We start from the raw sequence: 11,485 nt of genomic DNA on the forward strand, positions 1-11,485 counted from the left end.
GATGGGAAGGAACCCAAAAGGAAAGGGCATTCTGGGCTATATGTTTTATAGCTACTCTCTTAATGGAGCCTCGGGCATACGTACACATGTATGTCATGGAATATCCGTTGTTTATTATTGCTTTCCATTGATTCATCCACTGTGAAGCCTTGTGGTAGCGAAGGTCTCTACAGACTAGACGGCACTACGGGTGTACTAACGCCATTGACTGATGAATCCGAGGGTTGTGACTGTTCTCTTTGCTTCTTCTCTTTCACTTTGATCGACGTCAATGGATTCTCCTCCCCATCTTTACATGTAGTATATATAGTGTGTAGATAAGCACCTATTCTAAATTTTATAGGCCCTAGTTAGTCACTTTTAGGTCTTCAAAGATAAGGTGAGATTGAAAAGAGAGGAAGTAAGAACGTAATTAGGAGCTGGGACTGTATAATAATCTCTCAGTAATTCAATCAATATTTCGCAGCAAAACGAATGCAATGTATAGAGGTTCTGTTTTGAACAAGCATCAGGTGGTTCCCCCATTATCTGCAACCAGTTGCTCTGTTACTCAAACACTGATCCACGAGAGTCCCTTGCAACTTGACACCATACACCTCACAACTGACATTGCTGGTACCACACGCGTTGATGCAATAGTTGGCAGCATTTGTGAGATTTTCAACCTGGAAAGTGGCATTCGCACTCCAACTGATACAGCAACCATATTTGCAGATACTCCGGGGGCTGCCTGTCTTCCACGTAGCATTGCCTCTAACATTCTCAAGGAGACTTCGACAAGAGTTCTTGACAGCGAGGTGGGCATTCGAACAAGTCTCTCTAAGCCAGCGTTTGCTTGGAGTGCTTGTCTTCGATTTGAGGCCGTGGAAGGCTTCAACCAGGAATTTCGAGCTGGAGGTACTGGCGTAAAGCTCGGCCAGCTGGGGATCAACTCTGCCACTATCCTGGTCTGTGATGGCATCCAGGAGAGACTCCTGCATCTCTACAGTCGAAACATTGAGATACTCGCTGTGGCCATTCATCGCGAAGGCACTGTACAAGTAGACGATGTCTCCCCACTGGCCTTTGGTCGCGGCGTCTTGTGCAAGGCCGGCGATGGCGTTGAGCGTCTCGAGATTGTCCAAAGTGTGGATTCCCAGGTCCTCCTGGATGTGTGGAAGTTTATCCACAGCAAACCCAGTAACATTGAGCCATACCGTTCCCTCGGCAGAGGGATCGGTGGCCACATTGCCGTATGCCAGAGCTGTGACGCTGTCTTCATAGCTGAGTTGCTGGCATTGTGCGGTGGTGGCCAGCGCACCAATCGCCAAGGCACCGATGGAACTTCCCTTGAACATTGTCTTGGGAGTATGCCGAATGGTATTGTAGAATGAGAGAGAAATTAGATGGGGAAGAAGGATGTAACAATCAGAAATGTTTGGCTTATCAATGACAAGATGTTCTCGTATTCTTTTTCCGCTGCTTTATACGGATGTACATGGAGCCTTTTATATTCGGGCTTGCTCTCCTGACATCCGTTTCTTCCAGCCTCGATACGAGGTGAAATGTAGATATAGGCGTTTTCAAGTTGATATTATGCTGATTCGCTGTCGTGGACCTGTGTTCTCCATAGAAAATGTCACGCTGTCATCCGCAGCTGTCAAACCTGCATAACAAGCCGCTGTTAGTGCCGGAAGTCTACTTCATTCCCGACTAGTGTGGCTTGGCAAAAATTCGGCCCGCCCCGAGAATACGAAGCATGCGCCCTGGGCTGTATTTTCAACTTTAAATAATTTGAATGAGATTACATGTAAGCAGGTACAAGCCACCATATTAGGCAGCAGCGTTTTCATACCCAAATAATGCTTAGCTGCGTCCAAGATCTTCTTGGCAGGGCAGTGACCGTTGTTGGACATAATCAAGTGGGAAGCTTATTCGAAGATTCGGAGTCTGAACCCTACTAGCCTGAATAAGAAGGTGACTCAGACGGTTAGATTGAGAGAATGATTAGATTGATTCCTGAACTCTTCGACCGTCAGCTATTAAAGTCTCAAAGAAAAGAGCGCGTTGTATATATAATTATCAGCATGTAGGAAGAGAAAAGAGGGGAGAGTTGTGAGTAGTGTTTCCGGGGTGTAAACAATGCAAATATCAACAGTCGGAATGAACTGACAGAATCTCCGCAGAACCCCCTGTCACATCGACGACATATTTAACATTTGAAGACTTGAAAAGTGAGATTATAGCCGAGATGTATATTGCACTAAATTATTTATGGAGTTTATTTTGCGAACATCATGAGGTGTTCTAAGACCTTGGGTATCTATCACTTCCTTATTTTCCCTTCCCCGTAGACTAAATGACAAGCTTAACCAATCGCTCATTTCAGCCCGTTTCTGTCATTATCTTGTTCTAAATTTCTCAACGTCAGAGCTTGCAAATTGGATGCCCACCCGCTTACATTGCATCATCCCCAATTACTTCTAGTTCCTTATAGTGTTCTTCATTCAGTGAATCTCACTCGCGACAAAGGTCTCCCCTCCAATTATAATTCAGAATTATTCGGAATGCTTTCTCCTTTGAGCCGGATTGTATTTTCAAGTTTACCCTCACGGGTTGTAAACATTCTGATCAGTCCAGGAGGAGACGGAAACCTGTTAACCGAAGTCAAAGACATTTCCCTTTCCACGACCATACACAAAGAGTTCACGTTTTCATCCTTCGCTCTCATTTCAAGCCAACTTTTGATTTCCACATTCGTACGTATTTTCTCTTTTATCCCTCGTCCCGCTTCGTTGTACTAAGTCATACTAACTGAGTTGACAAGGTCCGTTATCTTCTTGGCCATGTAGTAGCGATATCTTTAATCCTTGAGATTGCTCGATCGGATAGGGCTTTCTCGGATGAAGAAAGGGAAAACAGCAAACGCTCTCTGACCTTCCGATCAATCTACAAGGCCATACATAGCATATATGCTACACAGAGCTTTTACACGTTCTCCCGTGCGCTTGTGATAGGTCTTGTCTATCAGGTTTCTCATTATGCGGTTAGAGCTTGTTTGGAAATTGCAATTTTCAGGCACGAATTGCTGAAACCATTTGCCTATGCTTGTTCCTCTGTTCTCCTATGCAAACTTCATTTGATCTGGACCTATGCCACTCTCTCAGCATATCCACTTCAACTCCTGTCTTTCAAAGAAAATGCAGACCAGAGAAAATGGACGCACTTAGCAGCCCCCAGTTTCACATACGGGATATGCCAAGCCCTGATGTACGAGGCCCAGAGTCTAATACAAGGGTCAGTGATCTCTCCGGGAGATGAAATGTCAATATCCAGGCGCGCTGGTGCCGAGATTTTTGCAGTAATCATCATGCTTGCATTCCGTTTAATGGGGCTACTGCCAGCATCTATCGCTCTCATATTGACCGAAGCAAGCTTTTTGCCGGGCAAATTGGAGACAATCATTCCTTCTCCGACAAAGAATCGTGGATCAACAATTGCAGAGCTGCGCGGAGGAGGCAAAATCCCATTGGGAATTACTACATTTCCCAGTTCATTGAAGACTTTCGGTGTACCTCAGTTTTTGTGGCTGATTGAACTTCATCTGAAAAAGTGTTTTGTCCAGATTACAATCGAGTTGCTCACTCTGCCAATTATTATTTCCACTATTCTTTAATTTGGATGATGACAACCCATGTTCAATGTTTCAACTTAACTCTAAAGCCAGACTCGGCTTCCCACGGTGGAACCAGCAGTCATACGATGGTAATCAAGGCTTACTGATATTTCGCTATGTACCAATCTACATTAATTATGCCTTCCTACATTAACATATATCTTTATGAGGAAGCACTCGCATTGCCTGATCTTATATTGTTCGCAGAGTTCTATCTTAGCTCCAAAGTACCCGCTCGTCTAGATTGCCCCACTACTAGACATCCATCCAGTCATGAATATTCGAATGCCTAATGCGGTGCCTTCCACCCATGTCAGCCCACTGCTTTGAAATAGTGTTAGTATCCCTGTCTGAGGCATCAGTGTTGAGAGTCACAGTAAGGGGGGAAAACCTCCATGCTCATTAGCTCGGGTGAATCTTCAGGAGTAGGGGAAGCTACAGGGAAGGGTGGGGTAATCATGCTCATGAGAGTTCTCTACCTGTGGGGGAGGCTTGGGAAAGGGTATAGTGCGTTCTGGGTGGAAGAGGTTAGTAACAGCACCGGCGAGCTTCTCGATTTCAGCGGCAGTAGGCGACTGATATTCCGGTTCCGGCTCCTTGGGCTTAGGAATAACCGTAGGGTTGAGGACAGTGCTAGTGCTCGCGCTGTTTGCCCTAGACGTGACTATGCTCTCAGTTAACTTTCGAACGGGGCCAGGGATAGGAGCCTCACGTTGCGATACTCGACCATCGTGGTAGTGGCGGATCGAACGGCGCTCGCCGCCAACTGAACGTTCCGTGGTAAAACCGTTGTTGGGTGACCCAGTAGCAGCCTTTCCAGATCGGAGAGCTTTCCTACGATCAGCCATGTTGGCGGTGGGTATAACTATGTATCTGCTGCAAAATGGTTAGTTTGTATGTCCCGGATGGACAGGAGAAATCGGATGGACATCTGGGATATTTCTAAAAGGCAACAGAAATGGAGACCATTATATAGTTGGGCAGATGGTGTGTTTAAATGAGTGAGAACAAAGTCTTTACCCTTTGTTTGTTGTAGTGCCTTTCTTTCAAGTCTTTGAACTGGGTTTCTTGTTTGGAATATTGATATATGGAGGCAATAACAAAGTACCGGATTTCTTTTACTCTTTACATCTCAAAATAAAAGGAGATACGACAAAATTCATTGTTGCTAATCAACAAAGAAAGCGTACCTTTCGTCTGGCTGCTTAAATGCCTATCTATACAAACCACGGCAATGTTAGTAAAAATCGGCAAAATCTCTATCTCTAGTGGTCAGCCATCTCCAAGTCCTAGTACCACTACTACGGGATCAAAACATGTCTTCTGCACGAACCATATTTCTCCGCAACGGCTTTCCTACCGTTGATGAGTATGGCTTGTTCCGAGGCACGCTGTGGTTTACTGTCAGTTTTTCGAACAAGGACCACCAATTTTCTGACCAGGAATTGATGAACCTTGCAACTCATCGCCTCCGAATCGGAGAGTTCACAGTCGACTCCGGGCCCGTACACCAAGGCAGGGAGTTTTGCATATCATTTCCGGTCTCTATTTACGGCGCTAGCCGCAGCGAGTGCCTTGCTATCGTTATAAGGCTTGTGAAATGCTATCGGGAGGATATCATGTCTGGGGATATTTCTATTGACCGGGACTTTCTTTTCAGGGATAGGGCTGTTATCAGATAAAGGCATTCCTGGCAATAAAACATCTGCTTCAGTGGCATTCTCAGACCTGAAAAGCTCTCAAATGAAGCCAATCAAAATCATGTATCGGTATATGCCTCACCATAAGAGGGCGGGGGGCTTGGGCAGGACGGGCGGCAACGGCGTGGGTGAAGCGAATGATGAGGAAAGGGCCGAACTCCACCTCCCGTAGAAGGTGCAGTCGTTGACACTACAAGGGTCTGTGAAAGATCATGAATACAGTTTTGATAACGCTATGTAACGAAAAATGAGGCTTTCAGCATAGCACCAAAAAGTGACATCTCAAATATATGAGTGAGGGGACAGCGGCGAATCTTCTAATTAGTTGTCTCAGCTATGCTTGTTTGCTCTGTTTACATCTTTCCTTTTTCTTTGCGGTAAATAATGGCAGAACGTGGTGATCTCCAGAACCCTGAGGTCTCTTGATAGAGCTTCGTAACCTGAACTGAGTTGAATAGGAAGTCAAACAAACCCTTGCATCCTTAACTGATAATATGTTTTAAGGTTTTTGTTTTATAAGAGTTTTTTACACTGTTTGAAAGTCGACAATACCAGAAACAAGATCACTGGCTGCGATTATATATGGTTGACAGAAAGCTGGTGTACATGGTATAGATGACCAATGTTGACAACTCTTAACTAAACCCGTTATTTCAACAACCAGCGCTTTTATTCAATTTCATTACTCGCCGATAGCAATTGATAAGCATTTCTAGTATCATATATCACTTTTAGATAACTTGAAAACTTGCATTATTATGGTATCGAAAAATACATCGCTAAACTCCAGAAATATATATATCTCAGTCACTAATTTATTAAGCTCCCCTAAGCTCTAATAAGTAGCTAGATATCATATAAAAAGCATTAGGCTATAAGGAAAAGCTCATATAAACAACCGTTGTTGAAATATCGTGTTGTAATCTATCGCTTTTACTATGTGTTTACGGGTGCGCCACTTGGGGGTATACACTTGGGGGTGAAGTACGTTAGTTACAGTTGTCAACATTGGTCATCTATATCATACATTGTTCGTATACCAACTTTCTGTCATAAGCTCTAACGGGTGGACGACAGGGAAAATCGGCTTTGCAACTTTAAACTTATTTATTCCATCGACGAATAGTCGTACACAAGGTGTGATCCAGGAAAACCGCCAGTCAATTAGTCCTGAAAGAATGATTGTAGCTCGGAATTAACTTCATTTGCCGCTTCCAACATGATCCAGTGACCGGTTTGAAGTTGTTTGACTGTCAAATCTAGGGCAGAGTGTCGTATATTTTCCAACTGAATAGATGGTAAGCTGATGGCGTCATTCTCGGCCAGTAAAAGGAGCACCGGTCGTTCCAACTTGTATGTCTCGCGAGATTCCTCTGCAAAGTCCGAGTTCAGTATGGATTCAGCGACGGATAAGAAAGAAAGGGCGAGAACTGGCGTAGTAACTGACCTGGTTCATCTTGTAGGTTAGAATTAGATACAAGACTACGGTACCAGTTTAATGGAGCCTCATATCCACTATCCTTCGCGAAGGCTTCGTCACGGACGACGCGATATGCGTCGGAGATCCAGTGCCCCAGTTCTGCTTTTTGATCTTTTTCCAACCATCGTTTCAGTGCATCTACAGGAGCGAGATGCTCTTTCCACAAAGCCGGGTCCTTGGCGTACATTAAGGACGTCAGCGAGTCTTTCTGTAATAGCATTAGTTTGGTTTCCAAATGCATGGTTAGGACAGGAATAGTTAGTCATACATGGTTGTTTGTCAATTCGACTGCCTTCGGGTCATGCGTGAAGAACTTCATATACCCGAATAAGGAATACCCCAGGCTCTCTTGGGTTATGGCATTGAGGGCATCCAAATTGAAGGGAGCCCCGACGGCGAAATATCCGGTAGCTAGAAGAGCGATCTTGCCGAACCGTCGTGGAAAGAAAAACTCTAGTCGCGAAAGAAGCCCAGTGCCCCAGTCATGCCCGACTCCATGAGCAACATCAATACCCTCATGGTCAAGAATATCGACTATATCTTGGCTCATGTGCTTGAGACGATAAAGCGATGGATCCAAAGGACGTGATGTTTGCCCGTAGCCAAGAAGGTCTGGTGCAATGACACCGTAGCCTAAATTCCCAAAATGTTCAATCTGACAATGCCATTCTTGGGCAATGGATGGAAATCCATGCAAGAATAGAATGTATGGTTTCGGAGACTCCACACTAGGCTTAAGGTGGATGTAGCTGTAGGTCAACCCACGCGAAACTTTGAAACTGGTAACTCCCATGATGCGTTCTCGAGATATGTCAACAGCCCAAGTACAGGAATTTATGGATGTTGAAGCCAGCTTCAGTAACTAGGACGCTAGAGGACTGATATAAATTTTTCTTTCGGCGGATGCTGCCTCGTCTTAGAGCGCCATAAGCATCCGAAGGATGCCAAGTTGGGTGAACCGGGCGTATCCGATTGGTGAAATTTGTGAGCTCAAGGCGAGCACCCAACTGAGCTAGGTCTTATATAATGCCAAGCCAGGGCACCCGCACTAAATCCGGCTACGGTGCCCTACTTCAGCTCACATACTTAATATAGGTTACCGTGGCCCTGTTACGGATCTATCCGTCACCAATCGGTGGTGACCCACCAGGAACACCGATGGGCCACCAAGAGCCAACCAGCAGATCTGTCATCAGATCACGTGCAACACCCTATACGAAAAAGAGAAACCACGATCATACTCAGTAAGTAAGAGTATGATCCGCCCTAATCGGATCTACCCGCTAGAGGTTTTCTGTTACGTATAAGACTATCTATACTAGATAAAGTCTACTATATATATATCGTTTTAGGAACTATAAGACACGTGATTATATAGGTAGCAGAAGGATTAGTAGTAGATCTATAGAATCCGCTAAGGCGATTCTACTATTCTACTATCTACCGTTCTACTTAGGAAGAACTTAGGGATATATAAGGACGCTTGCTTATATATCTAGCTTAGTTCTTCGTCTTTAATTATATATTATTACTTATTGACAGAAAGCTGGTGTACGAACAATGTATGGTATAGATGACCAATATTGAAGACTGTAACTAAAATGACAAAACCCGCTATTTCAACAATCTGTGCGGTAATTATGAATAAACGTAATATATGGTATGCCTAGTGCTCGAAGTCATATGACGCTTATGGTATAATACCTAGTTTCTACCATGTATTCGGACTTGGTATTCGACAATTGTGGCTAGTGGAAACCAATTGTCTGATCAGCTAAAATTATATATATATATACATCAGATAGTCTACTCAAAATCTCAACTTATTTAAGGGGCTACGCGAGAATATTACCCTTTTCTAAAAGAAAATATGACACGTGGAAATTTATTCTTGGCTGTAAACATGAAGATGGTGAAGCAATGTATGTATATCTGGTTGGAAAGAAACGGCAAAGATCATCTTCGCATATGCAAATGCTCAATATCTCTTATAATCTACTGAGAGCCAACGAGCCTCGCAGTATCTCTAAGGGTAACGTGGAACTCTTTGATCTGATTGGCAGGCGTCTCAATAACATATCGCCAGAGGGTCCATATATCCTGAGAACCAGAGACACAATCCGGGCCCTCTTGCTCGATCTCAAACTCCCTAGCCTTCTTGTCAGATGGAGACCCAAAGAACTGGACCAAAGCAAGACCAACCGGCGCAGGAGGGATCTCAGAAGAAAATTGAGTATATCCGAATGTCTTCACTTGCGCCTGGACTTTCTTCGACTGGGGTCGCCATTTCTCGAATGCCGCAGTCCATTCCCAATCGACACCTGAATCTGCGAGTGTAGCGCACATGGTCCAGAGAAAGTGAGAGACATCAATCCAACCATCATACGTACCCGTCGCGCTTAGAGACCTATATTCTTCACGGCGGACCGTGAAACGAAATAAGCGGCGGGTTTCATGTTGCGATCCCAGTGCAATTGACAGTGGTACAAAGTCAAACGGATCGCAAGCAGTCTCTGAGCTGGAGTCGAAAGCAGTATCTGAAGAGTCCTCGTCATCCGCGTCCCAGGTTTCGTCGGTGTCCGTGGGGATATCCAGAACCTGGTATTTAGATGGGCTCGGCATGATTGAATGTGGCAATCGATCATGTAGATTGGGTAGAGGAATTGAAATACACTCGTTAGGGGCTAGTGTGTAGTCAGTGTAGGGTAGGTATATGGCTTATATAGTTGAAGGCCCAGTCAAACTATTATATCTGATATCTGAATTCAAAGACACCCTTTGTTCTCTTTTGACGTTTGTTTCTATTCAAAGACGGCCCCGAGAGACTAAAATACAATGTACTTCATAAAGCGGGGGCACTTCTTTGTTCATCGCCAGTCAATCACTTTGTCTCCAAGATGGAATCAAAGAGACATGGCAGAAACCCGAGAGAACAAAGAAGGATCTTCTTCCAAGCCTGGAGTATCCGTAGATGAGATTGCAAGTTGAGCATCCATGGATCTTTTCACTGGCAGCGACGGGAGCGCGACGGAGGTGTTTAACGATACACAATCCCATCCCACTAAACGACCCCTCGCCTTCGTCGGCCCGCTTTCCAAGCTTCCCACCGGCACGGTCCTTCTCCTTCCTTCTATTCTCCAGATAAAAACGACCTCCCTCATACAGACTGAGATATAAGCCCAATGCAATCGCAGTCCAACCAGCCCGTATCAGCCCGCCCTTGAACAACCCACGTATGCCCTCATAACGTATGATATCACGACCGACAGAAATGAGAGATGTATTAGGTTTGGCTTTCGTTCGCGCCTCCGAAGATACCGCTGCACTGCCACGAGTACCAGCCTGAGTATTTTGATCTTGGGATCTAGCGCCAGTATCACTTGCGGAAAGCATAACGCGGGTCTTTATCACGTCTATTGGAGTAGTCACTGTCGCTGCGACTGTCCCCGAAAATGCAGCAGCTATCCCCGTCAAGCCGGCCCGTTCGACTAGTTGATCTGACTGCGCGGATGGAGGCCGGCTAGTATTGCTCCGAGCTGCTTTCCGTTGTCTTCGACGGTCAATTAGATGTGATCGCACATACTCAAAGATCGGAAATTGTAAAGCTGTAGTTGGAAGGTTTCGACCAACTAGTGCCGTATACCCACTCCATAGGCGCCAAGGATGACGTCGAAATCGCAAAAGTACTTGTCCCATAGCGGATTTGTTTGTTTGGGAACCTTGAATCATCTGCGCATTTTGTTTTAATACCTCTGCCGGCGTGAGCATGAGGCATGATACCATCTCCCCGGTTGAAGATGCAATTCCGTGCATAATGGGGGTAGGGAGGGCGTGTGTGAAAGGCAAGCGAAGATTGTTCAGAGAGCCATCAGGGAAGGTCCTTTTGCCACTGGTAATGTTCCTGGAGGAGTGTGTTGAGGAATTGTACATCAGGCTCTTTACAGCTTCGTATGTGGTAAAAAATGCACCAGCTAGATTAAGTAGGTAAGATAGTCAACTGTAATGTCCCCCGTTCATCAACAAGAGTCAACACATACAAGCTGGAATTGTTGAGAAAACTACACTCCAGACGCCTTGGTATAATCCTCGGAAGAGCACATTGCGACGTACTCCTCCTATGCGCGCATCTTTGTAGACCTTCTCATAGTCTAGGGATTGAACACGGGTCTTGAGTGTGTCGAAAGGGTAGACGACAAAATCGACTACGACTGCGGCAAATGCACCTGCCTATTGAGAGATATATCCTAGTTAGTGATTGAAATTCGAAGTATGTATCTTCTGTCAAATGTAGGAAGCCAGTTGAACTGGAGATTAGTTGATCGGGTACGACTCACAACCCAAATATCAGAATGAGTGTTGTACATGGAGAAAATGCAGAACAAAAAAGCTCTAATTTCTATAATAGAGACATTGTAAATATTTAATATTGAAAAGGGAGAATGCCATTCAAGATTCCGACCTGAGGATTCCCTCGCTGATCGATATCGTTGTGATGATAGATGGACGTCATCTCCACACTAGTCACGTGCCTCTAGGGACTTGCACGTGAAAATAGCCATGTAACAACACCACCTAAGTCAACTTTATATTGACCTGGACATAGTTAGAATTGTCGAAGACTTTGTGACTCAGGGATATGATATTTATATT

General features: G+C 44.8%; 5 protein-coding genes across 5 annotated transcripts; all 5 read right to left on the reverse strand.

Moving 5' to 3' along the window:
• Nucleotides 1–524: 524 nt before the first annotated feature.
• On the reverse strand, nt 525–1,337 carry N7537_011874 (uncharacterized protein; the record flags this gene model as incomplete). The annotated part of the gene is made up of 1 exon (XM_056902928.1): nt 525–1,337. The coding sequence occupies one exon, from the start codon at nt 1,335–1,337 to the stop codon at nt 525–527; it is 813 nt and encodes a 270-aa protein (XP_056748215.1).
• A 2,737-nt stretch (nt 1,338–4,074) lies between these two features.
• N7537_011875 (uncharacterized protein) lies at nt 4,075–4,503 on the reverse strand (the record flags this gene model as incomplete). Its single annotated transcript, XM_056902929.1, has 1 exon — nt 4,075–4,503. The coding sequence occupies one exon, from the start codon at nt 4,501–4,503 to the stop codon at nt 4,075–4,077; it is 429 nt and encodes a 142-aa protein (XP_056748216.1).
• Nucleotides 4,504–6,519: 2,016 nt separating this feature from the next.
• Nucleotides 6,520–7,628, reverse strand: N7537_011876 (alpha/beta hydrolase; the record flags this gene model as incomplete). The annotated part of the gene is made up of 3 exons (XM_056902930.1): nt 6,520–6,728; nt 6,803–7,043; nt 7,104–7,628. 3 exons carry the CDS (start codon nt 7,626–7,628, stop codon nt 6,520–6,522), a joined length of 975 nt encoding a protein of 324 aa, XP_056748217.1.
• Nucleotides 7,629–8,830: 1,202 nt separating this feature from the next.
• Nucleotides 8,831–9,457, reverse strand: N7537_011877 (uncharacterized protein; the record flags this gene model as incomplete). The annotated part of the gene is made up of 1 exon (XM_056902931.1): nt 8,831–9,457. One exon carries the CDS (start codon nt 9,455–9,457, stop codon nt 8,831–8,833), a length of 627 nt encoding a protein of 208 aa, XP_056748218.1.
• Nucleotides 9,458–9,898: 441 nt separating this feature from the next.
• N7537_011878 (putative mitochondrial carrier protein) lies at nt 9,899–11,199 on the reverse strand (the record flags this gene model as incomplete). The annotated part of the gene is made up of 3 exons (XM_056902932.1): nt 9,899–10,806; nt 10,873–11,062; nt 11,170–11,199. Coding segments are annotated over 3 exons (1,128 nt in total), but the record flags the coding sequence as incomplete, so codon positions are not given.
• Nucleotides 11,200–11,485: the final 286 nt, after the last annotated feature.

Source organism: Penicillium hordei (genome assembly GCF_028827395.1).
Source record: "Penicillium hordei strain IBT 12815 chromosome Unknown utg000006l_segment0_segment0, whole genome shotgun sequence".
NCBI lineage: Eukaryota > Fungi > Ascomycota > Eurotiomycetes > Eurotiales > Aspergillaceae > Penicillium > Penicillium hordei.